The sequence below is a fragment of the Pyxicephalus adspersus genome, chromosome 2 (genome assembly GCF_032062135.1).
Source record: "Pyxicephalus adspersus chromosome 2, UCB_Pads_2.0, whole genome shotgun sequence".
Lineage (NCBI taxonomy): Eukaryota > Metazoa > Chordata > Amphibia > Anura > Pyxicephalidae > Pyxicephalus > Pyxicephalus adspersus.
In genome coordinates this window covers 943,151-957,756 of record NC_092859.1, presented here as the reverse complement: position 1 = coordinate 957,756, position 14,606 = coordinate 943,151, and the positions used below count along the sequence as shown (strand labels likewise).

The following is a 14,606-nucleotide window of genomic DNA, read 5'->3' as shown; positions in this document are numbered from 1 at the left end:
CCTAAACCCCCCATAACCATAACCCTACCTGCAACACCAACTCTAACCCCTCTGAAACACTAACCCTACCTGCAACACCAACTCTAACCCCCCTAAAACCATAACCCTACCCGCAACACCAACCCTAAACCCCCATAACCATAACCCTACCCGCAACACCAACTCTAACCCCCCAATAATCCTAAACCTACCTACAACACCAACTCTAACCCCCATATAACCCTAACCCTACCTAGATCACCCAGCTTCACTGATGAAAGTGTATCCTCTCCAGGCTTGGGGAGCTTTAATAAATCAGGCCTAATGGAGCAATCAAGATCAGAATTTGTCACTGACTGTTTCTGATTGATATCTGTATGGTGAAGTATCTCCACTTAGGAGCAACCGCCCAACATATCTGTTTAATAACAGCCCAGAGGTCCAATTCCCTCAGCCGAGTCTGACCCAGTCCTCAGTGATTTCCTATAGCTCCCATTGTCATGATCTGGGACTCAAATGAAGAAGCAAAGGATCATGGTCAGGAAATGAGATCAACAACCCAATCCGAATGCCTAATCCAAAAATGTTCTTGAGAGTGTTAGATGTGGTTGTGCAAAAAACAGTAATCCCTTGCGGGGGGGAGGTGGTAGTGCACCCCATACTATTGGTGACTAAAGATTTTTGGGAATGTTCAGTGGTAGATTGTTTCACCGAATTACAGGATGAATCTATTACTGGGACAAAGTTACTCTCCTCCCAGAATAATAAATTGTACTTGGAATTATAAAACTGTGCAAGGATTTTATTTCAGACAGCGCTTAGCAGCCAATCAGATCCAAATATCCATTCAAAGACCGATGGAAAATATTAGCTGTCAACTTGATTACTATATCATAAAGACATTGTTTTTTCACTTGCGTGCTGAAGAAAATTTAGTGCTGAATCCAGAAATGACGTCGGTTCCATTGGATTGGCTCTAGTTCTTGTGATAGAGGAATCGGAATAGAGGATTTTACCAACAACAAATGTTACACAATATTATTATCAATCTTTATTACACCAATGTTTTGTATTTTAAATAATAAATGTAGAATTATTTTCATGAAACTTTCATTTGCCTTCTATTTATTCACACATTTTATTTTTATACAGAAATATGAGTTCTTCAGGAAGAAGTTGTATAAATGACCCCAATGTATTTTGCTACATTTGTGGTGAGAAGAAACATTACAGAATTAGTGAACAATCATATCTTGTATATTTTAGTATTAAGCTGGGGCCCCAAGATAAGTATTGGGCCCCCATATGGAATGCAGAACTTGTGTAGAGTGTCTACATCAGGGGAAAAATGGAAAACTGAAAAGTGTGAAATTTGTTGTACCTATGGTATGGGGAGAGCCCAGAAATCATCATAATGATTGTTATTTGTGTGCTGGGAATGTAAAAGTTTAAATCGTTACAAGAAACACAAGTGGGAGTACGGTGATATGGAATCAGCAAGACGACCTGTGCCGCATGGTGCTGATGTTCCCATAGCAGTGTTCAGTCCCGGATATTCCTGTATCCGACATGGAGGATATACAGGGGGTGTAATCCAGGAGTTAGCAGTGAATATGAAGTGAATATGTTTCACCAAACCAAGTCAGAAATCTGTTTTACTGCATAATGGTAACTGCTATGCATCAATTCCAATTGTCACTCAACAAAACGTAAAGAAGAATATGAAAATATCAGAATGGTCTTACAAAAGCTTTGCTACATGAACACCAATGCTCCATATGTGTTGATATAAAAATGGTGAATCTCCTACTTGGACACAAAGTGAATACACAAAGTCCCCATGTTTCATCTGCTTGTGGGAGAGCAAAGCAGGATCACTGGAAGAAAGTGACATGGCCTCCAAGGGAAAACATGAAAAAGGTGCAGCGACATGGAGCCAATGGCTGACAATAAATCATTCCCCCCCCCACTACACATAAAGTTGGGATTAATGAAGCAATTTGTTAGAGCTCTGAACAAGGACGGTGATTGCTGCAAATACATTTGTAGATTCTTCCCTGGATTGAGTAGTGAAATATAAAAGCAGGAATCTTTGATGGAGCCCAGAAACTGATAAATGATGGAAATGTCACAAGTTACATGACTGATACTGAAGCTTCTGCCTGGCACAGCTATGTCATGGTTGGCAAGAACTTCTTGGGGAACCATAAAGCACAAAATTATGAAGAACTGGTACAAAACTTCCTCCTAAACTTTATAAATGTGTGTGCTACTATGAGTATAAAGGTACACTATCTCCATATGCAAACATTTCCAGAAAACCTTGGTGATATCAGTGAGGAACAAGGGGAGAGGATCCATCAAGATATAAAGGTGATGGAAGAAAGGTATCAGATGGGAGAGACACATGATGGCAGAATACTGCTGGAGCCGTCCTATCAGCAGAAATCATACAAACTCAGCTTATCAATGACTTCTGTGTGATTAGTTCTGTAATATACTGAATATACAATATACTGACATTATTCCACAAATGTCATTCTATATACGTAGGCATATCTAGTTTATTATTGCTTAATTTTCATGTTTCATTAGTTTTCTATCAGGATATTATTGAGGTCATTATTTCACAAACTAGAGCCAATCTAACAAAACCAATACAATATGTGGAATCTGTGCATCAAACATAAACTAAAATGACTCTGTTTATCAAGAAAATGTTTGTTGATCATTGTTATATAAGCCCCTATGGTTTCTGCAAGAAGATCCCTCAGTGTTTCAGAACAGTTTGAAGTTTAAAACCATAGAAGACTCCAAGCCACATAGGGAAACCATACCCAGTGCAGGAGAATGACAATGTCAGTTACCCCCCCCCCCCCCCCCCCCCCCCCCCCATACTCATTACTGCCCTAAGGAACTTCCAGTTTTGGGAGACTGGACAGGAGAGTTCAGGTTTTATTTAGAACATTTATCTTCTTGTATCTTTGAGTTTAATTCATTCTTACTTGATTATATTTTATGCCCAAAAATCTATGAACATTGGACCACTATGTCTCTAAGACCTTGCTGAACATGCTGTTCCAGAACAATGGCCATTATTATGGAGATGCCTTCCATAGTATCCTCAGGATTTAGGAGAGTGTCTGTGAGAACCCATTTCCATTCGTGAGGTCAGGTTCTGATGTTGGATTAGAAATTGGATTAGACCTGGCTCAAAATTCATCAAAGGTGCTTTGTTTGTTGGCTTTGTCCATATTGAAACAAGGAACAGAGAAAAGCCTTCCATGAACTGTTTTATAGGGTCTATAAGAAGACCTGGCTCATAATCAGTATTCCAAGTCAAAGGTGTTCAGTAGGGTTTTCAGATGGTTTCCGGGACCCTTTAATGAAGATAACAGAACTCCATACTGGAATAGGAGGTCCTTTTACCCAATTAGGTGTGATGGCCAGATGTCCACAAGCCTTTGTCCTTGCATTGTATATCTGTGTGGATCCTTGACACATCTGCTAGTGTTGCTCTGAGTGAAGGCTGGAGCATTATGGGTAATATTTATGCCATCAATATGATGTAGGTGGTTTATATTAACAATGACTACAGAGCAGCAATGAAAGTGAAGGTGAAATGCGTCAAATGTCCTTTATGTGTAGACAGAAGATCATTACTGGAAGACGATGTGGTACTCTGGATAGGCCTGGATGTCATTGAATATCACAAATATTGAAGGACTTTCTACTTTGTCTGTGACACTGTCATAGAGATCTGTGGGATTTTCCGGATTTTTGACTGATGGAGCGATCATTTCAGACTTCCCAGTGCAGTAGACTCCAGTGAGGACACGAGCCAGGTACATGTGCTTCTGTCCATTCACATCAGGCTTGGAATATGTGTCCTGTGCAGAGTAACTCGCATTGACTGCAAAATACGTTCCATTCCCATATGCTGCTGCTATACAAGAGAAGAATACAACATATTATAATGTCATGTATAGGAGAAGCAGGGGACAAGACTAGGAGGAATCTCTGAATGGATCCTCCAATGGATGAGCTGGGATTGGTCACATAAAAATCACCAACTTACATAGCCGGCTTCTGTTGCTGGTGCTGGGGAGGAATAAATTCCCATGCACCTGCACAGGGGGTACTTTACCCCAGCACAGCCAATCAAGACAAGCCTCTAGGAAGCAACATAATGGTTCCCTGTGAAGAAACGGGGATAGGAGAGTCATGCGGTTTAGTTCCTCATTGAAAAATATAAGAATGTCAACTGCCTGCTGTAAACTACGAGATTTTTTATTTATGTATACATAAAAACAAATTCCTGTGAAATCTCTCACCATTCCTCCCCGCATAGCTCCGGTTGAATCCGTTATGATTAATATGTTGGATGGAGTTGGAGTCAGTCCCATGGAAAAGCATCCTCTCATTATCTATGGAGTTATTCTTCTTGTCCACATTCAGCTTCTTAATCTGGTAGCTCAGCCATAGAGTCTGGTTCTGTACCCGCAGAATCTGTGGGGGCAAATCATAAAAAGAACCAGAATTGTGAGAAGTCCCACCCAATAAAAGATGCAGCTAATCGCACGTCATTAACCGGCCAGTCCACTCAAGAGTCAGATTTTGGAGAAACCTTTTAGTTGTCTCTTGATGAGCTGGGTCACCCCTGGCTTTTCGTATGTCTAGAAAACCCCAACAGTGACCCCTCTCCTGCTGTCCACCTAGTCGTTTAATTGGTGTCCTTACCCACCTTTTAATGTTTGAGCACCCCTGTTACATTCACCTTGTTAAAAATAAATGTTAAAATCTAGAATGGGTGAAGAAAGTCATTCTAAATGGGCACAGCAGTTGTACAGACCCCAAACTCAGCACAAAAATAGGGTGAGCCCCATTCCAATAGTTGGGATGCCCAGGGCTGAATTATAAATTACTCCAAGATTATTGTCCCTCAGAATCCCCCCACATTTCTGGATACTATCATACAAAATGGAAGATATAGTGGTTCCACATCTATTGAAAAAGTCACCTTCACTATTTTTTTCTGGCAGCTTTTCTGAAACATCTTCTCAACCTTTGAGTATTCGGGAGTTCCAGATGGGACATCCACCTCCATTACAAGAGTGTTATGCATCACTTTCCAGTGCTTTGGTACTCCGAATATTCCTTTCTCTAAAAAATAAAGTTTACAGTAAGAAAACAGAGAAACATTTCAGAGAAGTTGGATTTCACTCTGCAAGGCATCTACATGGCAGATGTTAATGATGGCGCCAGGTAGGAGCTTTTTGAGGCTCAATCTCATCCTCAGCTTTCCATCTTACCCAATCTAGCATACTTTCAGGTTGTCCCACCAACGTCTGAAATACAGAGCCAGACAGGGTGAGTGTTAGCACAGAGCAAACGTGCCAATTACTCAGGGCCACCACACCTTCTCCAGGGATAAAAGCTTTATTGTGGTCAAAACCATCCTTGCAAGTGTCAAAGTGGAAAGAAGAGACAGCATCATGTTATTGCTCCTTTTCCAAAATAATTTACCATCATAATTTATCATGTGATATTACCATTTTTGATTTCACGTTGGATCTGGATTTGATTTCCAAACTTGTCTGTGCCATTTCCCTTTTCTAAATTAACTGTGATTTGGTTTTCTGGGATCTGGATGGTGATTTGGGTTTTCTTTTCATTTTTTGCCTCCTCCAGCTCCAGGTTTGCCATCTTTTCGAAGGGAACCATATGGTCTGCATGTTCGTACCTCCATTCTACCAGTTTACCAATGAGCTCAGCTTCCCGCTCTCTGGCTTTTTTTTCTTTGATGCTTTTTATAATCATTTCAATTTCTCCTGACACAGCCATGACATCCTGGGTGAGGCCCGTAATCCGGATGGAGGGGTCAGGTGGTTTTAAAATCACTGAGACCTGGAACTTGTTTTGGAGATCAGATATTCTTTGCACTTCGGGTTCTTCTATTTCAGAAATACATTCTTCCCTGATCACATTCTCGGTCTGTGCAGATTCTATCTGCTGTTGTAGCCATGTCTTAGTCTTGTCTAGGTTCTCCTTTTTATCAGCACACAACATGAACATTACAGACTCGGCACCATCTATGGCATGAAAGGGGTTCAGCTTCTCTGATTCTTGTTCCACCACGCTTTCTATGAGAAAAAAGACCCAAAGAAGTGTTCAAGCTATAAACTTTGCCTATTACCTAGAAAGTAAGCCTAGTTTGTGAATGGGGATTGAGAGAAAAATGTGGGCAACTGAACTTGCTGTGCCTTTTTAATGACTGTAAAGCCTTGTGAGTCCAAGACTTCATTTAAGATATTTCTAAGCACACCTACATGAGCAAGTAGGACATTTCATCTACCAACAAAAAAGTATTAACATGAAGCTGCCTCGCCCCAATCCCCCCAACAACTTTCTGCAAGATTGTTCTGTGGAAATTTGTACCCATTATTGAGGTCAGGTATTGGTGATAGTTTGGAAGACCTGGCTCATTATTCCAACTCATCCCAAAAGTGTCCAGTAGAGTTGAGGTTAAGGCTTCATGTAGGACTCCTTTATGTTATGTAGGAGTTCCTTTATGCTATGTTAGGGGTACGTCCCCTGGCACGTGATGTGGGATTACCCAAGCATCTAAGTGTCTCCTGGTTCCCACCAGAGCACCCTGCTAGGGATGACAGGCCGGTGACCCCAGTGGCCCCCAGGCTACTTTGCTGTGGGGAGAAAAGTAGGTTGCAGCCCCTAGGCTCTCCTCTCCAGGGGCAAGCAGAACAGAGGGCTTCGGTGAGGGGACAGCCAAAATCAGAGTAGGATGACAGTAGGAGGCAAGGCCTAAGCAGACTGAGGTCGGGGGAGACGGCTGGCAAACATAGTCAGAGTCCAGGAACAGGTCAGGGCAGGCTGCAGGCAAGCATGGTCAAGGTACAAGGCACAGGCCGGAAATCCAAAAAGGCAGAAATGGCAGAGTATAGTCTCAGGCAGCAACGCTGAAGATCCAGCAACCAGCGCCTGGAACAAGTAGGTTATAATTAAGGCTAGAATCCAATAGCATGGCAGGATTGGAACGAAGAACTACTATGCTCATTGGCTGCTGCACATACTGTAAAAATCCTCTCAGTTGTGCACAGCCTCAGAGTAAGTGCAGGGGATGCTAAAAAAGACTCTGCACAGCTAAAGGGAGGCTGAGGTTGCTGCAAACCATTGACCAGATGATCTCCTGGCAAACAAGCTGGCCCTGGAATTCTGTCTTTTCTCAAACAGTTATCACAAGTTCCCATATCTTAAAAGACTTTCACCCATAAGGTGGTCCACATATATGACAAAATAAGTCATTTGTGCCCCAGAAGCCCTCCATCAAGTCCATTGTAGACCTGAGGAATTACTACTAAAGAACCCTACTGATCAGTTGAGTGTGGCCTTCACATGTGAGATACAAAAAATAATTTCCTTCAAAAGGAAGTTACAGATAACACCATAAACATCAATTTATATTGGGTGTCTATGTTTTATTGTACTGTTTGAGCTAGTAAACCCATACATTTTTGATGCAGATATTTTCCCTGTTGGACACGTTCTCCTCACACTTCTCAGGACCAATCTGTTGCCTGTTTTTGGAGGCTATATCCCTCTGACATTTTATTTTACTCACCGGTCTGCTTGAGGATGTTAAAAGGTTCAGAATGTTGTGCAGGGGGCTCCTCTCTCTTCTTCATACTCTCATAGAAGTCATTCAGCAAATCTTGTTGGAATAGAATCACTTTTATTGTCTTTAGGGAGCTGACCAGCCTTGACTTTGTGAAATCCACCACAGCATCAAGGATTGAATCTGCTGAAGCTGAAACTTGTATCTGTGCTGCACCTTTTACAATGAGATAAAATACTGATTAGAGTAGTAAATAATGTAAATCCCAAGGGATGTAAAACTTTTTCAGGAGAAATAAAGTTTCTTCTGTTATGTAAAGTCTGCAGAAAAATCCCCCCCCCCTTCTAACATCTTCTAGTCCAACCTTGTGAAGCAAGAGATACTCACCTAAATCTTGCCAGTGACATTTCTGGGTGCAGAGGACCGCCAATCCGGAGCTGCAGATGTGCCTGAACAGGCCAATACCCAACAATTCCCTCACATTGATGTGACTTTTGTTGTGTCCTCTTCTAGATCATCAGAAGACCCCACTGCTAGACAGGCAAAATGAATTGCCCGCATTGTGCAGTGATGTGCAGCAGCACAACAAAGTGTTCACAAAAATCTTTGGCTGCTTCCAGGCAGATATAGTGGAGCCCAGAAGTGGCCAACCACACGGTTCAAAATTCATAGCCAAATATATTATAACAACTTTTAATAGTTCTCTAATACCAATGCAGCAGTAAATTCGTAGTTATTGGATTTTGAGGAGCAAGAAATATTAGATTTTCCTTACCAGTTCCTAAAGCAGGAAAGGCCACCGAGTTGACCTGATGCTTCTCACATTCCTGCAGGACATCCAGGACAAGTCTATTGACGGATGTTGGATTAGATGCTCCGGCCACATGGACAATCCATTTACAATGGCCCAGGTTTCCAGATTGAGTGATGATGTAACCCTTGTTAGGCTGGGAACCTGGAAGAAATGGAAAGATGACTAGTTGTATGGTATTGGGTGGTATCCATCATGATATCATTGGTCCTGCCCTCCTCCTCACCACCTTTTCCACCAAGACCTGCAGCCATGCATCGCTAGGTCTTTTGTGGTCTCTCATTATCCACTCAATTTAAAATACTTTTGGTAAAAAAAAGGAATGATAAAAGGAAAGTACCAAGTTTTCTAGCAGACTCTTCAACATGTTTTCCAGCAGCTTCCAGAATGGCTTTCGAGAGACCTACAAATAGAAATATTAAAGGCAATGGGAACTCAGAGTTGGTCCATAACCACCTACATTCTTCTCTTTATTACAATATTGTGTCAATAAGCTGACACCTCACGGTAAAGGTCTAGTAGCTCTCCAGGTATTACCTGCACGCAGAGTGAAGCTATTGTTGGAAGAATTGACAATAATTTCAGCATCTTCTTTGGTAATATCTCCAATCTTCACTTGATAAGTGACAGATCCAACAGTCATTTCATGAACACCATTGGATGGGGTTGTCACTGCCCCAATGAAAGCTGCAAGATGTAATTTATTAGTGTCAAAAGGTAACTAAACCAATGAACAGAACTGTATATTTTCAGCTTATCGGTCACTAGTAGGGATGAGCGAGTGAGAATATTAAGTTTGATCTCGTGGCAAATCGGGCCTTTCTCACTTACCAAAAATAAAAGCGAGAACGGCCTTCTAAATTGCCGAGAGGTCCAGCTCTTGTGGAACAGAAGAATTTCCAGGGCTGCATCATGTAGCCCTGGAAATCCTCTGCAATCCCTGGGCACTAAAGGTTAATTAACCTCTAGTGCCCCGGGGATCTGTAAGAAATGTATCATTTGTAGGAGATACTTATATTACAATGTCAGGAGGTTCTCCTTTGCCATGCATCTTCTCAATGATGGCAGCTGTGGCTGCATTCATTGAGAAGAGTGTGCGATCCCCGGGCACCAGAGGTTAATTAACCGCTAGTGCTCCGGTGATCGTAGTGGAACCACAAAGTTCATCTGCGATTCAGTTCCCATGGTCAAGTGATCGTGGGAACTTTGCTGTGACTGCAGGTGATCCCCTGGGCACAAGAGGTTAATTCACCTCTAGTGCCCTAGGGATCGCACACTGAGCTCATCAATGATTGCATCTGTGGCTGCAATCATTAAGAAAAGTGTGCCATCCTCGGGGTACTAGAGGTTAATTAACCTTTAGTGCCCCAGAGATTGCAAACAGAGAGATTCCCAGGGCTGAATGCAGTTCTGGGAATCCTCCTGTTTTAATTTCCTCTTCCGATGGTTTCGCTAAATTAGTTCACCAAAATTTCACTGAACCATTGGAAGTTCGAGGACATTTTTGCCAGAATGCAGAGCCATTCTCCCTCATCCCTAGTCACTAGATATGGCAATATGGTGGCTACATTAGTTTAGTACAGAAAATACCAGTTGAGCCTATCAGATGTACCAAGACATTGTCATATTCTGTGAGCTGAACTTGAAGCACAAATAATGTTCTCATGCTTTTTGTGAATCTTCTCTTAAACCATGTAATGGAGATAAAGAGAAGACCGGTCTGAAATCCAGGTGGGGGGACAATCATAACTTGGCCATATAATTCATCAGAAAAAGACAAGAAAAATCCCAAATGACTAATGTGGCCACCAAATCTAAGGATTGGGCACTTTAGGACATTTGCCTTTGGGTTAGGACAGCTTCAAGACAAAACACCCAATATGTATAATACATAAAAATAAAACATGGCCAAATGTGGTACAAAATGTCCTGACGTAAGCTTGGTAAATACAGTCACCTGCTGGTTGCTTGTTGGTGGCCTCCTTATTAGTAGAGTCAATGTACTTGGCCAGTTGGCTTGAAAATTCCTGTAAATAAATAACACGACCACAGATGTTCATCAAATACAAAGGTGTGGGAAGCAATGGTGACTGTGAAATAATTGGGAACTATGTAGTCAGCGCAGGAATTTCTACATTCACTTTTAAACTGCACACTACACAACTAGGACCATGGGATAAAAATTACATAGTCCAAGAATTCAAAATGTATGTAAAGGAAATTTTTATAAGTTTTAGATACATTTGAGAAGGGATAACAAATGTTGGTTGTCTCTGCCCCCCACATTCAGTTGAATTGCTCATTAATGCTGAAGATGTTTCAATGTTTATCCAAGTGTTCTCCTCGCTCTAATGAGTGATAGAAACAACCCCCATTCATATCACATGGGTTTATCCAACTGGTGTGAAATGTGTCAATGAGTATCTAGGTGTAAAACTTTGTGTCCCATTGTCTTTACCCTCTGGTAACTACATTGTCCAGTGTCATAAAGTCAGGGATAAGTGTTAATTGTTCAATTTATGTGAGTAAAGGTATGATTTGTCACACGTAATAGTAATGAAGCACCCCATCCTTATTAGGAATGGTTAAAGTTTGATTTAGATGGCTTCTTAACCCTTAATCTGAACTCATAGGCCCTGACCTGGAATGGATTTCCTAAAAGTGATTTGCTATTTGCTAGCAAATGTGTTTAATCCTGGACCAGATCCATTTCAGGTTTGCTGGATCACCCAGCTTCACTGATTAGAGTGTATTGGATAGACCCGACCCGAAAAACATGGGATTCGACGGTAAAAATTTTGGGGGAAAAAATGAAAAAAAATATTAAAAAAAAATTTAAAATTATTTTAAAGTAACTTATTGAATGTTTGTGTTTTTTTAACTAACTTTTTTTTTTACACGTTATCCCACAATGACATTATGATTCACCCGGCTGGGCAGCCGTGGGAATCCCCCTGTCATTGCAGGATCTCAGGGAACCATAAGTCCCCATTCATCACCTGTAGTGCCCTGTGTTCTTGGATAGAGAAACTTTATTAAAAAACATATAGTACAGCGATCACTGTTGCCGAGCTGTGCTACTACTATGTGTTCTTGGAAAAGGTTTCTCTATTCAAGAACACTGGTCACTACAGGTGATGAATGGGGACAAGTACCCATTCATCACCTATAGTTCTTGGATAGAAACACTCTATCCAAGAACACATACAACTAATAACTAATAAACTAAGAAACATAAACTAATAACCCTTAAAAGACCCTAAAAAAAAACCCGAATTCTCGCACCAGTGACTTCAATGGTGTTTTCCAATTCAGCATTCAATCACCCGGACAATTTCTCACTACTGGATCGAATAGCTGTCAAATCAAATAGTGAGACATTCGACCAACACTACTTGGGACCAAACACTTTTAAAAATGGAAAAGAAAACCTCAAAGCTAATAATAAAATCAGGTAATACCACACAGTCTTCAATATTCTTTTGAAGCAACTTGATGATTACCCCTTGTTTGGTCATCACAACATTCCCGTTGCCTTCTATCACTTGTACCAGTGGCTTCCCATTCTCTGGCAATTTAATGTTTTGCTGGATTTCCAGTGCTTGACGTGGATTGGTGTTGGTTTGCTTACCAAATTTGGCTTTGGTAACTTCACAGAAAATCTTTACAGTTTCCTCGTTCATGTCCACAAGATGTATCTTCTGCAGAGTGGTTTGTTGGTTCCTCACATAGACTCTTATGGCTTCCATTATATTTTCTATGCACAACCTTAGAGGGAAACCAGAAATACTGCTGACCGCTGGGATGGCTATGGAACAATGGCCGTTCTTTGAAGCCAGGTGCAAACTGTTGGTGATGGCTTTCCGTAGAATTTCATAACTTAAGTGTGAGCTTGAAGACCATTGTGGACCAACAGTATGTATGACCTGTTTGCATGGCAAGTTACCAGCGCCAGTGATTACCGAGTCTCCAGGGGACAATTTACCACCTGCTTTAAAGATAATATTGCAATCATCTTGAAGTTTTCTTCCAGCTGCGTTTAGAATCACTTTTGCCAATCCCCCAATGTGTTGTAGATTTTCATTGGCTGCATTAACTATGACATCCACATTGTGACAGCTCAAGTCGCCTTTATATACTGAGATGGTCAAACCGTTTGGCATTTTCACTTGGAATCTAGGGTCACCGAGTACTACGTCTGTTCTATTATCCGCCTCGAAAAGTATTGCACAGTTAAACTCCTCCTTTGCTGTTGCAACATGAACTTTTTGATTGATCATGCAAAATTTTTTAGCTCCGGGTTTATCAATGCGCAGGGTATCACAATGAAGTGAGGACAGGAAGTTCCTGATGAGCAACTCTGCCTCTTGAACCTGAACCCTTGGACCTGACAAGCACATCTTGTCTTCAATATTCTTTACATTTACTTTTTTCTGTATCTTCTCCCAGATTTTCCTCCTCTTGTCCTGAATGAACTGCATCTTTACCTTTGACCAAACTGGAACATCTGCTCGTATTGTCGTGTTATCCTTCAGAAAGTCACTGACTTTTTGGTGACACTCTTGGACATTTGAGGTGAGACCAGTAATGACCACATCATTTGTGGCTCCAGAAGGAAACTCCAGTATCAGGACTGTACAAATCTCTGCATTCCACTTCTTGTTCATATGTAAAATCAGAATTTTCCATTCCGGAGTTTCCAGAAGACTTTTCTCCCCAACAAAGATCCGTCTGCACAACAATTCTTCTTTGATTGTTTTTTCAGCTTTCATCATGATTTCCTCTGAGAAAACGGTGACTTTAAGAGTATTGCTATTGATTTCTAAAAGTGCAATTATATTGTGACGGACAAAAAGGAGACTGGACAACTTTTCATTGCCAGTCAACATCAGGAACTGGGCAAGGAGTGGATCTACCTGGATGCATTTGGATTGAATTTCTTGCTGGAATTTAGTTATCTCATGTTTGGCAGAGAGAACTTCATATCTCAGTCCTGATATTTGGACTTCATTTGTTTTGTCAGAGTAGTCAATCTTCAGCTCCGGGGCTTTCTCTGTCATTCCCTTCTCCAGGCCGTACTTACACATAAGGTCATAATGGGCCTGAGATATGGGAACCATCACAGTCAGACTTTTAGTCTTTTTTTCTATCTCTCTTGTGGTCTCCTCGATCATTTTTTTAAAAATTGGCATAATCTTGGTTACCTCCTTGGACTTTCCAACCAGATACACCTTCCAAGAAGCCATGTTGATTTTTACTTGCACTCCATTATATATTAAACTGCTGACTCTTCCTTTAATGGCATCCCAGACTAACTCACTGATTTTGTACTGTGCAATTTTGTACTTTGCAACAACCTTTGATTTGATATTTAGATTGGAAGACTTTATGGGGGAAAACATGACCGGAAAGGCTAAATTCTGGCATTTGTCCTCTGACCACATGGCCTCATGTTGTTGACTTATCACCTTCCTTTCCATGTTGCCCTTTTTTCTTACACAAGACTCCCTATTCTTATGCTGTGTTGTCAGAAATGATTTTGTCTTGGAAAACCCATTCTTCTTTTTCACATTTCCTTTACCAACTGGAAAATACAGACAAGAAGACACACATTAAGTGACACACTACAAACACCACATTATAGTTTATATACAGTTAATTCCATGGGTGTTGGATAAGGTAAGGAAGGGTTCAAAAACTATCAATGTATTTTTTGCTGTGTAGAATGGGCTGAATTTAAAGGATCCCAAAGAGTAACTAATATAATGAGACCTAACCAGAATCTGGAGCAATCATGGTATTTACCCCCCTGGATCCCCTCTGTTTTATAAGTCCGATACACACTGAGCTCAAGGGTACTAAGCCCTAATAAAGGGGCATCCACTGAAACACTGAAATTTGGTGTAATATACTTTCTTGGAGCCAGGTTCAGGTTAACTTTAGTGGGACTTCCATTTCTGAAGCTGCAAACTTCAAAAGTCTAACCAACTTTTTAGTGGATAAACCCCTCTGCCATTGTCAATGTTCCAATGTTTATTTTTAGCTATAAAATAAAGGAAATCACCAAAAGCCTTGCTTCTCTGGGTCTTGGTGTGCATTGCCTTTCCTTACATCTAGACCTGCCCACGATTTGGCCCACCACGTTCCATGAACACACCATACAGTTCTACATATAGCAGCACC

General features: G+C 41.1%; 1 protein-coding gene across 1 annotated transcript; it reads right to left on the bottom strand.

Moving 5' to 3' along the window:
• Nucleotides 1-3,638: 3,638 nt before the first annotated feature.
• On the bottom strand, nt 3,639-13,903 carry LOC140324873 (protein mono-ADP-ribosyltransferase PARP14-like). Its single transcript, XM_072402996.1, has 11 exons — nt 12,031-13,903; nt 11,885-11,991; nt 10,381-10,450; nt 8,961-9,110; nt 8,764-8,826; nt 8,388-8,567; nt 7,619-7,828; nt 5,532-6,122; nt 5,000-5,136; nt 4,314-4,488; nt 3,639-3,925 (listed from the first exon to the last, which is right to left on the bottom strand). Exons 1-11 carry the CDS (start codon nt 13,901-13,903, stop codon nt 3,639-3,641), a joined length of 3,843 nt encoding a protein of 1,280 aa, XP_072259097.1.
• Between the last annotated feature and the right edge of the window lie 703 nt (nt 13,904-14,606).

What these genes read in the sequence shown, in the direction of transcription:
- LOC140324873 (XM_072402996.1), bottom strand. Translation starts at nt 13,903, where the DNA reads ATGGAAAGGAAGGTGATAAGTCAACAACATGAGGCCATGTGGTCAGAG. An exon ending in AGAGTCTGCTAGAAAACTTG is followed by an intron (nt 8,568 to 8,763) that starts GTACTTTCCTTT and finishes CATTTCTTCCAG; the next exon opens with GTTCCCAGCCTAACAAGGGT. An exon ending in CTTTCCTGCTTTAGGAACTG is followed by an intron (nt 7,829 to 8,387) that starts GTAAGGAAAATC and finishes TCATTGTAAAAG; the next exon opens with GTGCAGCACAGATACAAGTT.